At 42.2% G+C, this 22450-nt stretch overlaps 1 protein-coding gene across 1 annotated transcript in view; it reads left to right on the top strand.

Moving 5' to 3' along the window:
* Nucleotides 1-1215: 1215 nt before the first annotated feature.
* The window catches only part of rras2 (RAS related 2), a 122623-nt gene continuing 101388 nt past the window's right edge, over nucleotides 1216-22450 (top strand). Inside the window, exon 1 of the mRNA XM_028796077.2 lies at nucleotides 1216-1759. Coding sequence (XP_028651910.1) covers nucleotides 1658-1759 — 102 coding nt within the window. The 5' untranslated portion in view covers nucleotides 1216-1657. The remainder of the gene's footprint in view (nucleotides 1760-22450) is intronic.

Raw genomic sequence — 22450 nt, 5'->3', positions numbered from 1 at the left:
CGTATAGGCTAACTAGGCTTCAGCCTAGGGCCTCAAGATCAAGAGGGGCCTACATTCAAATTGTTAGCAAAATTAAAATTACACTAATAAGGAGAAATTCTACGCATATGACTAATAAACAAACATAAAAATGTATTGGTTAAGATCAGCGCGTATTACGTATTTTATTATCTCTCATGTAATTTACAAACTTAAAAATGGAAGGTGAAAGGGCCTCATAAGTGGAATAGCCTAGGGCCTCTTTTCATATAAATCCGGCCCTGCCTGTGCTGTGTCAAAAGCGCGTTGTGGGTGCGCTCGTTCATTGTGTTTATCCATACGGGCTCGTTTTGTATTTCCGTTAGTTGAGCTCTTTCATTGTGGAGCTGTGATGTCTTTGCTTCTGGTGTGCGTGAAGCGCGTTGTGGGAGCCTCCTGGCACAGTGGAGTAGAGCAAGTGTATTTTACAGGTTGTGTTGTGTGGGCGCCACCTACTGACTCTGGGAAGACGCTGCGTTTGACTCTGGGGCACCGTGCCGCAGTGCGCATGCGCTTCAATGCGTCCGCTGCGCATAATTTAACTGTGGTTTAGTAATAAAGATTTATGCAGAAATATAGAAAATTCTAAAGGGTTCACAAACTTTCAAGCACAACTGTAGCTGCAGATGTGTAATTCAATCCAAAATAACAGTTAAAAGGAAAATGAAAAAGTTATTTAAGTATCATGTATGCTGGTAATAAAAAAAACATTCAAATTAAGGATGTTTCATTCTAACTACATTGGGGGGGGGGGTGAAAGGGTACCCATAACAAGCCCCCCATAAATGTTGGTCCACCACTGGCTCCAGACCCCCATGACGCTGATCAGCATTAAGTGGCCTTAGTAAATGGTATGACAGATTATTAAAATTAACTTTATTCTATTATTGTTGTGTTGCTATTTTCTACACAAATGTATTTATCGCAGGGTTTTATTTACATTTATGTTCACAAAATTGAAAAAAAGTAATTGCGTTTATTAAATTCTCCCCGTTGATCTTAAATAAATTAGACATTGCCCTAAAATATTGATTATAAGATGTACCGTGTCGGGGAGATGAAGACCCCATGGACTTTTGTTTTTTTTTTGCCGAGGGCCCTCCAGAGTCCCCAGAATCGCTTAGTAGCGGTAAAAGATGAAGAGGAGGAAGAAGAACATAGTCGTGACTCCGGTAGCAGTGTAAGGGTTCCAGACAAAGCTGGACGAGTAAGCTTACCTTTCACACCCCACCGCTGGCTTCATTTAAGAAGGTTTCTTACGGCGAGGAGCCTTTTTAGAACGTCCGACGGCAGACGCTGCGCGTGCCATGACGGATTCATCGTAAAAGAGCGCGCGGAACGAGGGCGGGAAGCAAGCGGGCGAACCCAGCCTCTCGCTCATGAATATTCAGCAGGCGTTTAGCGTTGCTTCTCCGCCCCCCTAGTGGCCAGAAATGGCACTGTCGGGCAACATTTCTCCTCACACAAGACGAGCTGAGCTGCAGTTGTTGCATTGGAGGCATCGGACAGAGAGGGCTACGCTGTGGCGGACTCGCTTCACCCACACGCCGTTTTGTTTGCGCGCCCCGGACGGCCCTGTCTCACTCGGGGTGTTGAGAAGCTGCGTCGCGTCGCTCCGCTCCTTCCTATCGAGTCTCCGATGGCAGGCTGGAAGGACGGTTCAGTACAGGAGAAGTACCGGCTGGTCGTGGTGGGAGGTGGTGGCGTCGGAAAGTCGGCTCTCACCATTCAGTTCATTCAGGTAAGTGTTTTGCGGGACCTGGGCTGAGTCGGGACCGTCGCCCAAGCCAGCGGAGGAGCAGGCGGCGGGCGGTCGCAGGCACGGGGGCGGGAAGGGGTGGGGTACGTTTGGGCCTAAGGCGAAGGGGATCGTCCGTGGACGTGTTCGGGGCGTCGGGGTGGATCAAAGTTTTCTTTTTTTTTATTTGCGCGGTGCGCCGAGGGACTCTTAGATTTCTTCGCTCGAGCTTGGCACCGGTGAGGCGGCGGCGTGAAGTTGGTCGACCCTGCAGGACGCCAACTCGGGCGGCTTATTCGTTGCACAAATCACGGCTCGCCCGAGTTGTCGCGCCCACGCAGGCCACAGCCGCCGCTCGGAGGGCCGCGATCCGGACGGTGTTGGGTCGGTCGGGTGGGCGCCTCCGCTTTGAGCGATCGGAAAGTTTTTTGGGTTTTTTTGTTTTTTTTTTTCCGGCTTCGCACCCCATACTCTTTTTTTTGAGTGCCGCCCCTTTGTTAATTACAGAAGCGAGGCAGCCAGATGTGAACCGAATTTTTCCTCGATCTTATCTATTTTTTTCCCGAGGAAAACGCAGCCCTGGGTGGGGATTGTGCCGGTTGGTCTGGACAGGATTGTCCAGAGGCAGAGTCCATTAAGGACCAAGTGGAGTTGAACGGAAAGCCGACAAGCCGCGGATGTAAGCGGTGAGAGTGTGCAGGAAAGTCCGCTGGAAATTAGAGGAGGGAAACGAAAATGATTTGGGGTGCGAGGCCGGCTGCGAAGGGAAGCCGCAGGCCCATCGACTTGTATTCTTTCCATATGGTCACTTGTCATCTGTTGCAGTTTATTCTAAAGAAGTTGATTTTAGTTTCCGATTAATACGAGGTCATTCGCGCCGATCGCATGAAGCACACCGAGATCCCGAGTGGGAGTAGCTCTGTCGCGTTTATGGTATTTGGGGTGGGTAGGGGGGGTCCATAGTACAACACACCGCTTAGCGGATCAGCACTCCTACCCTGTCCGGTACAAAGGACAGTTCACTCCTCGGGCTCTTATGAATCCGAGTCACTTTGTAATAACAGTGGTGCGTTCTGTAGCTCGACGGCAGCTGCGCCTTTTGACCAGCTGTTGCACCCGCAGCCTCGCTCAGCTGTCACACGGACTCCACGCCCATCAGCTCCGCTCCACAGAATTTTTACTTTTCTTTGCTCTCAACGCGCTCCTTTGTAGTAATGCGCCACCTTTTCCTCTTTCACATGGTGCTCTTTAAAAATGCGACAGGGCAGAACGCCCTTTTCTTTGGGAATGCCGGAGGAGAGAGAGAGAGAGAGAGAGAGAGATCAGCAAACCATTCCTGTCTCCGAGGGACTAACGTACCGTTTACTTAAAAAGGACTTTTTAATTATGAGCTTAAGGTGCTGAGGCACACAAACGCTGGACCTTTTAAATGTCCCCCTAGTGTTGTGTTTCGTGCCTCAGTTGGCATTACTCTTTACAATGCAGCAGTTTTATGAGAAGTTCTGAGAAGTGAAGTTAAAGCTTTTGGACCTGAGCGGTACCTTGACTGTCATTCTGTCAGGAAGAAGAGAATTTCACAATTACGTGAAGCATTCCGTCTTTATTCCTTAACATTTTAGTCCTCTATTTAAAAAAAAAAAAAAACCTGACGGAGCCTCCATCAGATTATACAGCAGCAGTGGTTTGGGTGCTGCTCCTAATTAGGCAGCTGCCACTGTCCCTCTATCCATTGTTTGAACTTGCCTAATCCAATTACAGGGTCATGTATGACAATCGTTCTCAAGTTCAGTCCTGGGGGTCCTGCTGTGGTAGTAGCGTTTTATTGAGACCAGTTTCACGATCAGTGAGTTGCTTTCCTGTTAATTGAGCCCATTATTTAATTACCCGGTGTTTGTTTTGTGTTGTTATCCATTCAAAAAAAAGCGTTGGATGTTGAATACATTTTTAAACCATTCTGGTGACATTTCTTCCCTTTATCATGATAAATTACTGAATGTAGATAACCAGAGATAGATAGATAGATAGATACTTTATTAATCCCAGGGGGAAATTCACAAATAATAATCACCAATAGTGCAGTGTGGCGTAGTGGTTAAACCTTTTGCCCTCAAACCCTAAGGTTGTGGGTTCAAATCCCGCTGTTCATGCTGTGTGACCCTGAGCAAGTCACTTCACCTGTCTGTGCTCCAGTTGGAAAAAACAATAGAAGTGTGACCAGTTTGTATCTTTAAATGTTGTAAGTCACCTTGGATAAAGACATTAGTCTAAGTAATAATGATCTTCAGGCAGGGCTGACTGGGTGATCACCCTCTGTGACAAACTCACCGCTACCCCAGGAGTCACCTGAATTAGGGGAGCAGGTTTCAAGCCCATGTCCCTGGTGCAGAGAACCTGCCCTCACCTGCATCTGTTTGTGTTCTTAACTGTTTTTTTTTTTTTTTTTTTTTTTTTGCCATTGATGGTGACCAATACGGTGGCACTGAAATTAATTTGGAGGGCACAGAATGAGCTCGAGGAACGCGATGAGTGTGCAGAGTCTCATTGTCTTCCTGATGGCACGTGTTGTGGGGTTAATCGAGCACTTCAACGCTCCTCATCCCGGGATTCAGGTTGCCGGATAGGGCATGTGTGGCGGAGTCGCATCATGCGAGGCAATGTGGTGTAGTGGATAAGGACTCCGGACTTCAAACTCCGAGGTTATGAGTTCAAAACTTGCTTTTGACACTGTGTGTGGCCTTGAGCAAGTCACCTGCTTGTGTGACAAAAGAACTAAAACCAGTTGTATCTCAAATGTTATAAAACATCTGGAATGAAAGTGTCAACTAAATAAATAGATTGATGGGCAGTAATAATAATAAATTTTATTTATATGGCACCTTTCCCATGCTCAAGGTGCTTCTCAGAAAAAGAAAAAAAAACAGCAGGGTGTCTAACGTTAGATACAAATATTTTCTCCATAGAACACTACAACAGATAAACGCAGGTTATACAAAGCATTACATAGAATAAAAGAAAATAAACCAGAGTAAAATACTAAATTCATTCCAAAAGGGCAAATGCACCCATTTCCAATTTAATCTATACCACAATAAAGTGTGCAGAAGGTGAAGGTGTCTGAGTACTTTGTGAATCCATTGTAATTGGATCCCAATAATGACAATTAGCAGCGTAGACACACTGGATGGTTAAACGACACCAAGTGCCGAAAGGCTCCGGCTGCTCCCGTGTCATTTCCACAAGCTGCTCATTACTAAATGACGGCTTAAACCCCTGGAAGAGTGTAATGAAAGCAACAATGATCTTAAAAAATAACATAGTGTCTCAATTATTTTGATGCAACATTCATAAATGCTTGCTCTATTCAAACAACAACTTTGCAAATCCAGTTTTGTAATTTCTGGATGGACACCAAAAAGAGAAAGAATCCTGGAATTACCAGCTTGCTTAATTTAAGGGAGAAGTCCCAGCTAAAAGCAGAAGTTGTTTTGGATGAAAACTTGCAGCCATATTAGGCCCCCTGGGAATGAACTTGAGAACTACACCATTGCACTCATCTGTATACCTGGACGTTTTATCCAACCATAATGTACTTGCTTAATGCGATTATAGGGTCAATGATGTGCTGCCATCTATCACATCTTGCAAAAAAAAAAAAAAACAAACCTGGCATCTGTCACACGTGGTGACACATTGACACTCGTTCACAACTGACCTTTTTTATGAATTCATCTGTTTATCCATCCTGCTTAATCAAATTATACAGTCGTGTTTACAGTTCTAGCCTGTGCCATGAGCAGTGAGTGCAGAGCATGCCAAGGGTCATGAGTCTTTTTTTTTTTTTTTTTTTTTTTTGAACACATACTCACAACTTACTCAGAGCTGGGTACAGAGTCCAGGTGATGTCTTGGGTCTTCATGAATCTTTTAAAGTGTTTTTGAGAGGAACACTTCTGCCCAATGATGTGATTTTAATGTTGGGACAACCATATGATTCTGTAACAAAAGTAAGGAATGAAAATAGCAAAACGTTTATTGCCATCCATCCATCCGCTTTACAAGGGTAAGGTTGTGGGGATGCAGATGCCTATCCCAGTTAGCATAGAGTGCAAGGTGGGAACGATCCAGTCCGCAGATGGGATGCCAGTCCATTGCATGGTGAAGCCATTCACACACAAACGCACACACTGGGACCAATTTAATAACGCTAACTCAACTAACCTGCAAGTGTTTGGAATGTGGGATGAAACCCGTATGAGCCCGGGGAGACCAGTTTTCTTGTTGTAAGGCTGCAGTGCCAGGACTTGAGCAGGTTTATTTCCTATATTTGTGTTTCTTCTGAGCAGCCGGTAGTTATTCTTATTCCCCTGGACTCTTGGGGCTGTAGGTGAGGACAGTTATGCTGTCACCGATGAGTAAGCAGGTTTCTTGGTCACTGACGTCATTCTTCCTGACTCATCATGCTGTTTGATGTTGTTGAGTAGTGTGGCTCAATTAGACGAGGCACACACAGGCTTTTAGACTCTGTTTCATTCTCTGTGCTTTTTCACTGCATGGTCTTATGCAGCTATATAATAACTCAGCTGGGATGGTATTTACAGTGGAAAGGAGCTATATTAATCCACAACGGCGCCTATTCTATCCACACTGCTTGCCCTCCCTGAGTACAGAATGGATTTTGTCTTGTAGCTGTTTAAGGCCCAAAGCCATCGGTATTCATTAGAGATCCTCCAATCAGGTTTAACTGATTTCATGTTACACAAATTCGCCAATTCCGTAGTTTAACCAGACACATAGAAGCCTTATGTCCAATATTAAAGTGTTAACTTTGGTATCTCTCTATTATAAAAAAAAAAAAAATCATTGGGAAGGAGGCTAGGGAGACGAGACGTGATCTTCTTGAAAGACAATTTGAAGTCCCACGAGAGACACATTAACTTGCTCCCAGCTCTTAAAACAACGACAAGCAAAACACGCAGCTCACCATCAGCAGAAACCCAGCAGATGATCCGACTGCTTCTCCTTGCGTGTGTTCAGCCACCCCAACTCCCTCCCCCTTCACAACGCAAGCAGCAGAGACATGAAGTGGCAAAAGGACAGCTGCTGTACAGGCTTTAAAATGATCGACAGGAAGCACGACAGCAGCAGAAAGCCAGCAGATGATCCGAGAGCATCTCCTTAGAATGCATTCAGCCGCACCCCCTTCACAACGTGAGCAGCATTATACATCCTGAGAGAGAGATTTAACCATGCCCGGGGCCGGAAGTAAAGGACAAGTATTGCTTTTACAACATCACGGGAGACAAGGCAGTGAGACATCATTTAAAACAAGTCCACTGACATCTAACCTAGCAGTTGTTGGATTGCTTTTGGCAGACACGCTTCATGTGTTCCCAGCTCTTAAAACGATGACAAGCGACAAGCAAAACACGCAGCTCGCCAGCAGAAGAAACCTAGTAGATGATCCGACCGCTGCTTCTTGTGTGTGTTCAGCCACTCTAAGCACCCCCCCCACCCCTTCACAACGCGAGCGGCGTTATACGTCCTGTGAGAAGGAGATGTAACCACGCCCAGGGCCGAAAATAAAGGACAAATAATTGTTTTTGCAAAAGTTTTAAAGTAAAAGTGAAAATAATGCATATGTAACAATTCCCATGAAAATAACAATCTCTTTAAATTGTATATCCAGTAAACCAAACCCGGGGGTGGGCAAGCAAAGTGAGCAGGGGGTGGAGCCCCCTAGTTTTTATAATTAAACTGTAGACCACAGGTGTTACCTGTTCATTTTGTATTGGCAAAATGAAATTCTGTAGGCATATCGTGACTTTAAAAATACTAAAAAAAATGTAATTACCTTAAAATACATATTTTAACTAATAAAATATATATCCATGTATGCATAATACATATGACATAAAAGATAATAAAATGCTTCTCATAAGTACATGCTGTCATGTTTAATTTCTTCAGTAATGTACTTATCTGAAACAAAGCTTCATTAGAAAAATAGTTTTCACCATTTGTGTGATATAAATGTGTATATATACTCGCGCATTGGATCAATTAATTGATATAGTGATATTAGCAGTTAAACACTCCTTGAATGTATTTGGTTTTGAATCATTTTTAATTATTAATTGCACTACAGCTCTTTTGCTGTTAAAATATGCATTTACTATACTTATATAGGTGTGTTTTGTATTATTCATATCTCTCTATAATAAAAAAAATCTTCAGATGAGATTTTTTCAAGTTCTGCGAGATGAGACTTTGGCCATGAGATTTTCTCAAGTCCCGCCCTCTTCTCAATCATTTTCAACCACACCCACAGTCCTCTCGCCTCTCATTCGTGAATGCTTTTGTCTTCACAGTTCCTGCACTCTCAGCTCTTATATATTTTAATGTTTTCCTCACTTTAAGTTCCCAATAAAAGAAGACATATTCTGTCCAAATCTTGTTGATGAATTTCATCCCGAAGGATTATCAACAGAAGAAATGAGTACATGGGCAATCCTAGCACGGAGAAACGATGAAGTCAAACAAATTAACGCAAAAATTGTTGATCGGTTACACAGCAATGAAATGTAAAGTTTTAACAGGTGACAAGAAAGGTAATGTAGTACAGCTTCCGCGGATAACATTAGACACCGTTTGAAAAAGTTATTATTTATTAGAAAGAAAAAAACGATATTTACTTACGGGCACTTATACATTGCGTTGTCACGCTGTAAGTCCAAACATGGATTCAAAATTCAATGTGATATTGATGAAAATTCAAAAAATTGTTTTTATTGAAGTTTTACAGTTAAAGTACATGTCTAAAAAGTATTTGCATGTTAATTTCAAAGCCAAACGGAACGAAAACATATAACGCAACAAATACCTCTAACGCAACATGAAACATAATTTTCTTTCAATTTATTTCATTTTATTATTTTTTACAATGGTTAATTACTCACTGTAATGTAAAATAGTTCTATTATGCATATGTAACAATTCCCATGAAAATAACAATCTGTTTAAATTATACATCAGCTTCCCCATATGCGAGCGGCAGATACGCAAAGTGACTAGTGCGTAGCGCCCGCCTGGGTGTGTGTGTGTTTGTGTGTGTGTATATATATATCCTCTTTAATAAAATCCCTGTGTGCGTCTATGTGTCCGTGTGTGTGTGTCTTCTGGTGAAGTGCGCATGCGCGGGGCACTCTTTAATAAAGGACATCATTGCTGGGGAGAGTGCTGATTGGGTACTCGCGGCTGCGCACATAAAATCCGTTGCTGGTGAGACGCCACACATACAATAATCAGCTGCACGCCAGCACAGATTAAAATACTTGCTGAGGAACTGCACAGTACTTGCTGGAGAGACGCCACAGCCACGATTATCAGCTGCACGCCACACATTACATTGAATAACACTGAGAAAACCTCGAACAGAAAAAACTAACATTGCAAGAGTTCACGCTAATAGCTTTACGAACCGCTCGCTGTTTTAAGCACAGGGAAAAAAATGAACATTTGAAAAATCCTTAATTTGTACAAAAACTAACCATAAACAACCAAGAAATCTAACCTTGCATGAGTCGAGTTCTGGCATGAAGGAAGTGAGCAGGAAGCTGGGTGGAGAGGAGATTACAGTTTTGAGGTAAAGTCCCTCTGCACGATGTACGTCTGACCGAGAACAATGTACTGTACAGAGAGAGACTGAACACGTGCGTAAATCATCTGCATGCACGAACCGGAAGGGAAACTAGCTTGTTCGTCACCCGAGTGTGTGGTTGTGAACAGATGCAAAAGTTTGGCGAACTTTTTGGTCGTAACCCGATTTGTACGTGTTTCCGAGACATTCGTGACCTGAGGTTCCACTGTACTGGGTGAAGTTTTGGTTTCCATAAAGACACAGAAGTGCTAAAAAAAAAAAAGGTCCAAAGGAGAGCGACTGGGCTGATTCCAGGACTGCAGGAGATGAGTTCTAAAGAAAGATTAAAAGAGCTAAGCCTTTACAGTTTCAGCAGAGATTATGAGGTGACATGATTGAAGTGTCTAAACTATGAAGGGAATTAATCCAGTGGATCAAGACTGTGACTTTAAAAAGAGTTCATCAAGGGCATGGGGACACAGTTGAAAACTTGTGAAGAGTAAAATTTGTACCAACATTAAGAAGTTTTTCTTCACACAAAGAACCAGAGACATGTGGAATAAGTGACCAAGTAGCGTGATGGACAGGAGGACTTTAGGGACCGTGAAAGCTAGACTTGATGTTTTTTAGAAGAATTAAATGGATAGGACTGGTGAACTTTGTTGGGATGAACTGCCTGTTCTCATCCAGATTGTTCTTTATAAATGAAGGCCTAATTGGTAGTAGTAGTAGTAGTAGTAGTAATAATGGTCCCAACCCTAACCCTAATTTCTGAAGTGTGACCAGATAAGCTAAATTTAGAGAAGGAACATTGTTACCTTTCTTTTATTATTTTTTTGGCTTTTTATTATGTGTGTAGCATCCTTTTTTTATTCCTTTTGTGGCTGACAGGAACTGGTGGTGGGGGGAAGCGTGGCCAAGAGCATTACCTCCCCGAGAGCACTAGGTGGCAGCAGCAGATTCAAGTTGGGCCCATGTAGATTTTTTTTTTTTTTGGTCTGCAGAGGCACAAGGGAGCAGTGTTAATCGCTGTGCACCCAATTTGTGTTTTCTATTTCATTAAATGAAGTTGATCATGGCGCAGGACAGTTAGCAGCACTTTGCTTGTTGCTTGAACATGGAAGTGAGAATTTCTGTCCACCAGAAACCATGCTGCCCATCTTGGGATGATTTCAACTAATGATGTTGCCATTGCTCTGGATGCTTTTTCTGTTCATGCAGAATCCATAATTAAACCTTTTGTGAGTTGCTGAACAATTGTTGAACCTTGACGTGCCAGCAGCACATCAGAACAGTTGTGAAGAGAACAGGCCATTCTGCCTAAGAAGCTCGTCCATCCTATTCAGCAGGGGGCGCTGTTGAAGTGGAGCCGTTCGCTTCATGAACGAGTAAGCCACCTAAAGGCCTGGCTGTTCGGGGGTATTTTAAAGCTAGCAGGGTGTTACATCTCTGTTACATGCTCTAAAAGTGAACCTGGTCATTAAGAACATATTTTTATCTTACAGTCGTGGTGCAGGTTTAGTGTCTGTGTTACAAAGTTCCTTTGATTGTGTCAGCAGTGCTGAGTGAAAATGAAACTTCTCTTGCTGCTCTGTTTAAGCTTGGAACAAACCCGGCCTGTCTGATCGTTCTTGTGAAAGTGCTCTTTGCCTTCGAATCAGTGAGAGCGGTAAAGTGAGCTCCCAGGGTGTACCTGGGCTGGGGTGGCATGTGCTCTTTTGGGGTTACTCCCCCCCCCCCCTTTGTCTCAATCACCCCTGTAACTGTAATTCATGGTGTTCTTGTTGAGAAGAAATGGTTAAAGGCACTATGTGAAGTAGTAATGGAACATCATGTTGTGTCCCTTGTTTCATCCTCCATTTTTAATGTCTGGGTGCACTGGGCTTTGCCATTATTTGTTTTGGGCAAATGGGTGTGTTGCCTGCTTTCACTTCTGCAGTTTGCCCATCCGTTAGTCTTTGTTGTTGCTTTGTCATTTGTGATGGCTGGCCTGCGATTTCCCAAAACAGTAATGCAATTATCATGCCAAATTGTGCCAGCTTAAGCGTCAGTAGCTTTCTTCTTTGGTGGTTTCCGTATGACTCGTAGAAGCTCTTCTATTCCAAGCTGCCCCTGCTTACCATACCTTAGGTCTCTCGACTGAGGATCTCTTATTGTTTGTTTGGAGCTGTCAACTATCATCTAAATGAACTCTGCTGACCATGGACCGACACACAATCCTCCCATCTGAGCGCATGGTGTTTTTGTGTCTGTTTGTCTTCTCGTATTTGAAAGTGTTGGCATTCGGGCTTTTCATTGTAGCTTAGTGCTCAACAAAGAGCACATTAGAGGCACTGAGCCTTGTGTTTGGGCTTTGAGGCGGAGCAGCTGGCATCATCTGCTGAGTAATGAGGCTCTAATCTCGCCATCGGCTGAGTGAGAGGCACTGGCATTTCAGAAATGCCATCTATGACTGTGCTGACACTCCTCGCTTTCTGCCCTAGGAGTCGTAAGAACTTTTTTTTTTTTTAATAATAAACTTCAGAGTTGGCATTTGTCTTTATGCTGTGACTAATGTAAAGTGCCCATTTGTGTCTCATGTTCACAAACGAAAGGGTCTTAAAGGAATATCCTCCCGTTCATTTGTACAGCCTGATCACAGGTAGCCATAGGCTAATTTGTCAACAATGGATGAGATTCTCATGCTGGGCCTATTTAGATTCTCCAAATCTTCAAAACTTTCCTGTTAACATTAGTTAACAAAGTTATCCACAACCCCTTGCCCCTCCATATTTGTCCGACCTCCTCCATGTTGCTGTTCCCTCCCGCGCCCTTAGATCCTTTTCCTCCATCCACTTGACTGTCCCCTTCACCCGCCTTACCACTATGGGGACCAGAGCATTCAGTGGAAGTCATTACCATCCAAGCTTAGAAATATTGATTCATTTTCACTTTTCAAATCTAAACTTAAAACTCATCTGTTTAAGACTGTTTTTTCTCTTTGATTACTAGGGGGCTTCACTCAACAACCCCCAAAAAAGGCCTGTGCTAAACGCCAGCCACTTCGTGTCTCTCCTCTGAAATCCCCTCTTAAACGGTGATACAATGGCAAACAGGTTTTTTTTTTCCTCCTCTTTGCTCGATCAGCTGCTGCCGTGCTGCATGATCTGCATCTTGCGTGGTGCACTTCTGTCATATCCCCTATGTCCATTGTGACAGATTAAGGTCTCCGTGACCCCTTGAACCCTCAGACCAGACGTCAGACACCAGATAAAAGTCCAAATAATGGTTTATTATTAGTAATAATAATAATAAATGTGCACAAAGCACCCTCCACTCCACAATACTCAAATAATAAATCAATAAACAATCAATAATCCTCCACACTCCCAGACACTTTGCCACCCTTCCTCCCAGCTCAGCTCCACGTCTGGGATTTCCCATCATCCTTTTATACACCCTGACCCGGAGGTGTTCCTGTCCAATCCGTCCACAGTTCCTTATCCCTTCCGGGTCAGGGTAAACAGTCCTTTTCTTCAACCCGGGAGCACATCGTATCTTCCTGTCACATGACCATGACGTCCTCCCGGGTTATAGGGCACATAAGAGCCTCTGAGTCCTCCTACAGCGACTCCTGATGGCCCCCAAGGTATCCAGCAGGGCTGCGTATAAAAACTACATAGTCCATGAGGCCCTGCTGGAACTTGGGGGACGTTCACGCTGTTGGGAGAGCTCCTCCTGGCGGCCTGGGGGTGAGAACCGGAATCGAAAGCCGGCAATCCACCACACCATATATATTTGATCTCTTTTCGCTTTTATCCTTTTCGTCAATATCACATTGAATTTTGGTTCCGTGTTTGGAATTACATCGTGACAACGCAACGTAGAACTGCCTTTGAGTGAATATTGTTTCTGTGTCTGACAATAGCATTCACACAACTGAGAAATGATTTCTCTTGTGGGATTTCACTTTCACCAAACAACAAATCTTTTTAATTCTCATGGATACGCCTCTTCATTGGGAAGAAACACAACTTTTTTTCCCCCCCCCCGATGGCAACACGAATTAGACGATCTACAAGTCTCTGACTTAAAGTTTAAATCCGAACAATGTATTCGGTCTCTCTTCGCTGTTCCATTATTTCACCGAGTAATAATTTCCATTTGTTTGCGCTAATGCGATCTTTACTATCATTTTTCTGAGATTTTTGAATTTTCATATTTACATTATCTCTAATCTGCTCTGCATGTTGTATTGCGTCAATGTTTTTGAATTCTTTACGACGTTCTACTTTGTCTTTTACTCTTTTTGTCTTTTATTTTTTGCCCCTGGTGTGGTTAAATCTCTTGCCACAAAGTCTCGTTGCGCAGGACGTGAAAGTGTCTCTCAGAGAAAGTCACGTCTCATCTCCTTCCAAGATTTTTTTTTTTTATAATAGAGAGACAATTGCTCTGTTGGATTTTAACTTTTTTATAGGTCTTTGTATTTTTAGTTTTTCTTTATAATGTAGTTCTTATCTATTGTTTGGTGTCCTTGAGTGTTTAGAAAGGCGCATATGAATAAATAAAATAAATTATTATTATTAAAAGTGCTCATTTCTAAGGTGACGGAAGAAACTGGAAAACAGTGAAAATTGACACTGACACAGAAAGAAGTGTAGATGTAACAAAGTGAGTGGGCCAAGGTCCCACTGGAGTGATCTACTGCTGCTGGTACTGCTCTGCACCAGTGACACCCGCCATGTAATGTCATTCATGATTTAGAAATTTCCTTGTGTGTTTGTGTGCACTTGGATTATTGAATTGCCCCTCAAACTCAGCTGTTGCTCAGCCTCCGCTCATCTGTACACACACTTCCCTTTTGCCATGGCGGTCTCCTGCTCCACTCCAGTGGTATACAGTACACCACCACAATGTGCCGCTTTGGAATTGGCAACAGCCATGAACTGGATGCTTGGCTGAAAGTGCGGATTACGTTCTGACATGATTATCTGACATTGTTGATGATTCATGTGCATTTTCCAGTGAGGCCCTGATCTTTTTAATCCCACTTCTGTCTGCTTTCTAATTGGTCTTGCCCTGCTGTTAGTGGCTCAAACACAGAAAGGACTGCACTTCCACTGAGCCACATCATAAACATAAAGTTAAAGAGATAGATAGATAAAGTATATCTCTATCTATCTCATGATCAGCAAGAGTAAAAAAACGCTACTCTTTGAACCAATAAGAAGGTGGAACACTTACATATTAGTTCAACATTTTGATTTTAAGGTCAAGTCACTTTCTCGGAGGAGATGAGGAGTCTTCAGATGCAATTGTGCTGTTGATAGAAAATAATTGTATTTGTTGGAAGCAATTATACTTAAAGTGCAAATTATAGTGAACTGCGTAGTTACAGAAGCTCAAGCAAAAATAAACAACATAATAAACCAGAATTGGGGACACTCCGATCGATCGGCTGCCGATCCAAATTGGCTGATTTTCACCAAAAAAAGACTTGATTTGGTGATCAGTAAAAAGGCAGATCACAAAAACAGATATTTACAAGCCCTTTTTCTCCTGAGCTTACAGTAATTTAGTTGCAGTGCTCCTTTACGCTAGGTGTTATGCTGGTTGAGCCAGCGGGTGTCTCTTTCTTTTGCAACAAACTTCCTGCAGTGTAATCAAAGAGCAGCGAGTGGAAGCGTACTTTATCAGTGAGCGAGAGGTGATTGGCATATTAGCCTTTACATTAAAGAAAGTGGGGGCAAAAAAGGAAAATATGAGATGTCCATCCATCCAGTATCCAACCCACTATATCCTAATTACAGGGTCACGGGGGGGGTCTGCCGGAGCCAATCCCAGCCAACACAGGGCTCAAGGCAGGAAACAAACCCCGGGCAGGGTGCCAGCCCACCACAGGGCGCACACACACACACACCAAGTTCACACTAGGGACAATTTAGAATTGCCATTGCACCTAACCTGCATGTCTTTGATCTGTGAGAGGAAACCCACACAGACATGGGGAGAACATGCAAACTCCACGCAGGGAGGACCCGGGAAGCAAACACGGGTCTCTTTACTGCGAGGCAATTAGACAAATGACAAGAAAAGTCACTTTAATGAATTCAGACCTTTTTATTTCGTTTTGTTCTTTAAATTAAACTTGAGTTTGGGCAGCAAGCTTGTTAAAATGCAGTAGCTTACACTTTTGATTGGTAAAAGAAAGCAACAAATTTGAAATTTCTGATTAGTAAACAATAGGCTTTTAAAAAGATCTGTATGTGTTCATTTGTTGCTGTGTGTCATACAGTATGAGTTTTGGTAAGAAAAAAGTACTGCATTATTAAAACGGTCATCCATATTTATAATGACACCTCAAGAATTATGAATGTCTAGCTGATACGCTGAAACAAAAAAACACCTGTATAATTATAGTAAAATGTATATTTTAACAACAAAAAACTATAGTGCAATTAAAGACTTTAAAATGATTAAAACATATAAGTGAATGTATATTTACATTTAAGCATAGTTTAATTGGGAATATTAATAAATTGATTGTGTGAGAATATAATATGTGTGTGTGTGTGTGCTTCTGCTCTGCCCCCTGCTCGATTTGCTCGCCCACGCCCGAGTTTGAATAACCAGATACACAATTACAAAATTTTATCCTCACAGGTGGCGCGGTGGTAGCGCTGCTGCTTTGCAGTAAGGAGACTGTCAAAGATTGTGGGTTCGCTTCTCGGTTCCTCCCTGTGTGGATAGCGCTTTGAGTACTGAGAAAAGCGCTATGTAAATGTAATGAATTATTATTATTATTATTAAAGAGATTATTTTCATGGGAATTGTTACATATGTATTTTTTTCACTTTTACTTTAAAACTTTAGTAAAAACAATATTTGGAATTAACTTTTCTTCAAGATTGCATTGAATTTTGATTCTGTGTTTGGACTTACATCGTGACAACACAACATATAACTGCCTGTGAGTGAATATCGTTTCTCTCTAATAAATAAAACGCCTTTTTCAAATGTTTGTCCATGCTGTCTCTTGTTCGCTTTGTTGTTGACCTGTCGTCTACAACAGTGTTTCCCAACCTCGGTCCTGTGGCCCCCCTGTTGCTGCAGGTTTTTGTTCCAACCAGCTTCTGTTTTTTATTGAACTCCTGGGCTAATTAAGTGATGTTTTATTTCCCAAGTTCTATGTTTTGGGAACACTATAGAAAGTAGAAAATTAAGTTTGGTAAAAAAAAATATATATATATATACAGTATATCTAATATATACAGTATATCTAATATATAAAGTACAGTTGATGTATATGTGTATGTATGTATGTTTGTTTGTCCGCCATACAAATCTGCACTGGGCGTCCGATCACCTCCAAAACTGGGGATGGGGCTCCTTTGTGACCAGGAGGAGGTCATGGGGTATGTTTGGTTGGGGAAAATGTTCATGGTGAAGCGCAGGGCACCTTTTCACCGACACAACGTTCAGCACACCTCCCCGTTCTTAACATCGACAAGATGGCCGCACGTTGCAACAGACGTTAATGGCGATGCCGTGTTGTAGCACGTTTGGTCCCTGTGAATCATCTGACGAAAGGGAAACCAGGCTGTCTGCCAACAGGAGAAGGGCTGCTGATGCAAGAGCGGATGAAACATCTGAAGAAAGGGAAGGCAGGCTGTCTGCCAACACAGTACAATTTCAGTGCTGGTCTTTCCGACTGATTGGTGCTATTTGTTCGCTTTCCGACGTATTGTTAATAAGGTAAATTCGTCTCACTGTGGTGCTTATTCCGTACATTATACCATGTAACACATTATAATTGTCCTGCTTTTCACTAATATACCCATGCCACTGAATAAAAGGCATAGAATTGGAAGGTCCACTTCCGATGCCAGAAAAAAGTCTATTTCACGGGCATCTGAAATGCCACAGCAGACAGAATCCTGACCTTTTATAGATTCCCGGGCAACACCGGGTACTCCTGCTAAAATAATTTAAAATGTACCAAGCAGTTATATGGGGAGTAATGTATTTTTTTCTTTTTAACAATATTTTCATCTTGATTTTCATTCTACTTTTCTAGGTGTTCTAATTGTTTAATTAATCCCTTATTTGCTAATTAGTGGGTCTGATGTTAAAGTACTTGCGGCCTTTCATGATTCAGTGTTGTTTGCCAGCTGTGTCTGCTCTGCTCATTTTTGATTATTAATGAGATACAACGAATGGGGAAAACTGCATAGAGAAAGGGCAAAATAGAATGAAATCAACAAAAGAGAGTTAAGCAATTAAATCTATAGCAAAAAGCAGAAATATTTCTAAATGTCTTATAAATGTAAAAATCATGCTGTGCTGTTCTGAATGTAGAATAAAAGAAAAATAATAGCAGCTAGTTAAATGAGATCAGTGCTATCAGGTGTTCTCACTGATTAGGAATCTGGTTGGAACAAAAACCTGCAGCCACAGTGGGTCCCCAGGACCGAGGTTGGGAAACACTGATCTAGAACGTATAAAGTTATTGTCCTGATAAAATTTATAAGAGCTGAGCGTGCAGGAAGTGTGTCCACCGAAAAGCATTCACACGACTGAGGTTAGATGACAGCGGTCTGGTTTGAAAATAGTTGTAAGTCAGGTGTGGCTTGAAAGAATCTTAAGTTAAAAGTCTCCGTCTCACAGGACTTCATACCGCGCCAACGTTTTTGGAGTCTCTTTAATTCTCACTGGCAACACGAATTAGATGTACAAGTCTCCAACTTAAAGTATAAATATATAAATATAAAGATATTATATAACTATGCATGTCTAGTTTATGAAGGGTACAACTAAAATGTAGCTATGAAAAAGACAAATTATACAAGTTGTATTTTAGGAGTTTTTTTTAAAATGATCCACAGTGTTCGTCTGGCATCTCTCTTATTTGTTTCTAGGTTTTTGGCACTTGAGGCTTCCTCACCTCTTCTTTTATGCTTGGCTCTTGACATAATAGGCAGACAAAGTTTAGAACTTGGAATGCGGGGGGATAGGTATTCCCAAATATAGGAAGGATCAAGATTGTTTAAGGCTTTATATACCATTAAATCAAATTTAAAACATCGTGGTAAACAGTGTAATGAATTTGAAACTGGTGTGATGTGCTCAGATTTTTATTTTCAGGTTTATCGCTGCTGCCTTCAGAACTGCAACTGATTGATGTCTTCCTTCGGTTATCCTGTTAGGGAGTGCATTAGAGTTATCTAACTGACTAAAAACAAAAGTGTGAATTAATTTATCTGCATCTTGCAGTTTTATAAGTGATCTAACTTTTGAAGTGTTCCTTACAATGGAATAATGCAATCTTCGTACTCCTGTTTAATATGTGATTTAAAATTTAGGTCAGAGTCCATGATCACAGCCCAATTCTTTGCTTCTGCCTTGACTTATAATTCTAAGGGATCAAGTTTATTTGTAATACCCTCATTTTTTTTCCTTATTTACCTTGAGAAAATCACTACTCATCCATTTAGAAACACTATTAACACATTGGGTCAGAGAGCCCCAGAGCATCAGGGTCATTGGGTGTACAGAAAGGTAAAGCTGTGTGTCATAATGTAATAAAGCATGATTAGTACTCCCAGTACTGTATGTACACACACTGTCATCTTTCAATTTTGGTTCTCATTGGTCACTATTCAGTCATTTTATGACCAGTGGGTAGAAACTGTCCTTGAATCTACAGGTGTGCATGCCTGTGACCATGTACCAGTAGGAGCGAGAAGAGCGAGTGCAGGATGCCTGAAGTCGTTGGTAATCCTGTTTTCTTTTCTAAGACAGCAAATGTTGTGTATGTCATGAACAGAAGTGAGCTGGGTGTCACTAATATATGATATATTTGCAGTCCTCTGTAGTGCCCCATGGCCCTGGACTGAGCAGGTGCTCTAGCAGGATTTGATGTATCCAGTAAGAATGGACTCTACTCAGCACCTGTAGAAGTTTTTGAGAAATCCAAGCTGCCCACAGAAGTCTGAGATGAACAAAAATCCATTGGGTCAGCAGCAGCAAGAACCGCACAGTGCTACAGTATGAACAGCTTACTTCCTAGGATAAACTGGGGTCTTGTCTTGAGCCTGGTATTGAAAATGGATAGGCTTTGGATCCCGGTGACCTTAAAATAAAGTTAAGAGGATTTTCTATTTGTTGGATTGATTACCCCACTCGGTTAAAGTAACTTTAGTATTGGTTGCAGTCACTGCCACTCCTTTTACCCAATACAGTACACCCTTGACATTTGCGGGGGTTACGTTCCTAGAGCACCTGCGAATTGTGAAAAACCACAAATTAGGGATGTGGTTAAAAAAATGCCTATCTTTATAGTTTAAACCCTAAATATGCCCCCAAAACACTTCAATTTCATTTCAACCTCAGCTTAACACATTACCTAAAAAAAAAAAGAATGTAAAGGTAAACCCGTATACTGCACAGTACTGTACTGATGTCACCTGCAGTGCTAGAATATAAAATACAGATGTTACCACTATATGTACTATAGTTCATGCAAGCGCGTTTTCATTGCCATTTGCCAGAAGCCTTAGACGGTGCCGGGCGTTTCGACTGCATCTTGGGGCTTTAACCCTTAAATTGCCACATACTTGGGGGTTAATGCATCCCTGGACGCCAAATACTTTTTTGCTGCACTTTAAGTAAACAATTCATAAAGAAAAAATGAAATTTTAATGATACACATTTTTTCATGCAAAGAGCATCACAATTACTGCAACACTGATAATTTTACACACTGCCAATGAACTGTAAAAACTATTTAAAAAACTACTGGAACAATATGTGCAACTGATGCCATTGATGAAATTCAGTAAATTACTGAGCCAATTGCACTTGAACTGGCTGCACGCAAGCACACAGAGGCCAACGCTGATGTTGGCATGCCAGTCTAGTGCAGCGGGTCAATCCCAGGGACAGTGAGGCCGCAGGGGCCAGCAGTGGTCCTGAGCTGGCTGCTCAACGAATGTACGACACTGACTGATCAGCTCCGGCGTGCTGGTAAATTGCACTGGGAACCAACAATAGACGATTGCGACGTTCAATGAATGTACATCGCTCATATACTCGGCTCCTACATGCTGGGAAACGACTATAGCCAGTTATATAGTTTTCCTCTACGTTTGCTTCCTGTTCTCTCTACAGTGCAGTATTGCCATGAAAAAAGCCATAAATTGCGGAGGATATTTGCAGTTTCCGCTAACAATTATTAGTTAGGTTCTAAGGAAAAATCTGCGAACCCTGAGCCGCATCTTCGCGGGGGGTCTACTGCAGTCCAATGTTGCAATTGATGATGGTGTGTATCCTAAATGAAACCTCTGCCTGGGTCTTTGCTGGCTGGAGTGTGGAGCTAATCATATCTAGTTCTGAACAGTGAAGCCTTGTAAGTAAATGTTTGGTCCATCTTGCTTGCCGTTAATTGATTTAATGAGCTTGTCTTACTTTGAGCTGCCCCAAGACTGGAATCGTTTTTGTCTGTGACTTCCCAGAATCCTACCCTGCTCTGCTGTGCCTAATGAATGGTGCGACTGAATTACCTGAAGTAGGGCTGCACGATTAATCTTTTTTTTCTCATGATAACGATATTTATGACCCACGATCAGTTAATAAATATCGTCACGATTTTACAGTATAAAGACCAAACTGTTTTTTATGGGCTGAGTTTACGGATTGGACTGCGTCACTATGACGTTACTGCGTCTAGATTGCAAGCGCTTTCTGAAGCAGTAGAAGTCGATAGCAGCAATAACAGTCAGTCAGAATAAACATATGATGGCGGAGCAACGTGCGGAAGTGCGATCGTTAGTTCCTAAAAAGGGGTCATACTCAGTTGTCTGGAACTATTTCGATTTCGAGGAATGTGATGTTGATCAGGTACGAGTCTTGTGCAAACTTTGCTCCTGTTCCGTCCAAACGTCCCAAGGTAACACAACAAACCTCATCAACCACCTTAAAAGCCACCACAAAGTACACTATCAAGAATTTCAACGACTGAAGGCACAAACAGCAACAACAAAAAATTACCAGCCATCCACAACACAGACAACAATATCAGGGACATTGTTCAACGCAATACCATATCTGCCTAGCTCGCAAAGACACCTGGAAATAACAGAGGCGATCGCGTACCATATAGCCAAGGATATGTGTCCAATAACCACCGTGAGCAGTGAGGGGTTTAACAAAATGATCACAACACTTGATAAAAGATATAGCATTCCCTCACGCAACCATTTTTCCAATGTTGCGCTGCCCTCGCTGTATGCGAAATGCCGAAAAGAAATAGAAAGAGAAATTGTCAGGCTCAGCCTTGAATATTTTGCTGCCACGACCGACTTATGGTCAAGCAGAACTGCGGAACCGTATTTGAGCTTGACAGTTCATTTTATTGACAGCGAGTTTGAGATGAAAAGCAAGCTTTTGCAAACTTCGTTTTTCCCACAAGACCATACTGCGGAGTTTATTGCAGTGGGCCTCAAAGAAGCGATGTCCGCTTGGGGCTTGGTGGAAGAAAGACTTGTGTGCATCACAACGGACAATGCAGCTAATATGATTAGGGCAGCATCTGTGAATAACTGGCCGAGGCTACACTGCTTTGGTCACAGACTTCATTTACCAAAGGAATAATTGTCATTATTAATTGTGATAAAAATTTTGAGCAAAATAATCGTGATAATCATTTTTTCTGTTATTGTGCAGCCCTAACCTGAAGTGAAATGTTTGCCGAGCATCTGTTTTATGGCTGCTAGTTTGAAGTAAATGCTGAGTGGTTTCTTGTTTGTTTGACACACTTCTTTGGTATCTATGGTGGTTCTTCCCTTTTCCTCCTCCTCCAGTCACTGCTCCCTGAACCTGGAGTATGTGACTGTTAGATGCAGACCCATATATCTCCTTAGAGAGTTTACTGCGGTCTTGATTACCGCTGTTTACATAGCACCAGATGCTAATGCAAACTCAGCTATTGAACTTTTACACCACAGTATTAGCAGTCAGCTGACCAAGCACCCTGATGCTGTGTATATCGTTGCTGGGGACTGTAACCATGTGGATTTAAAA

The sequence above is a fragment of the Erpetoichthys calabaricus genome, chromosome 2 (assembly GCF_900747795.2).
Source record: "Erpetoichthys calabaricus chromosome 2, fErpCal1.3, whole genome shotgun sequence".
Taxonomy (NCBI): domain Eukaryota; kingdom Metazoa; phylum Chordata; class Cladistia; order Polypteriformes; family Polypteridae; genus Erpetoichthys; species Erpetoichthys calabaricus.
This window is presented reverse-complemented; position numbering and strand designations above follow the sequence as displayed.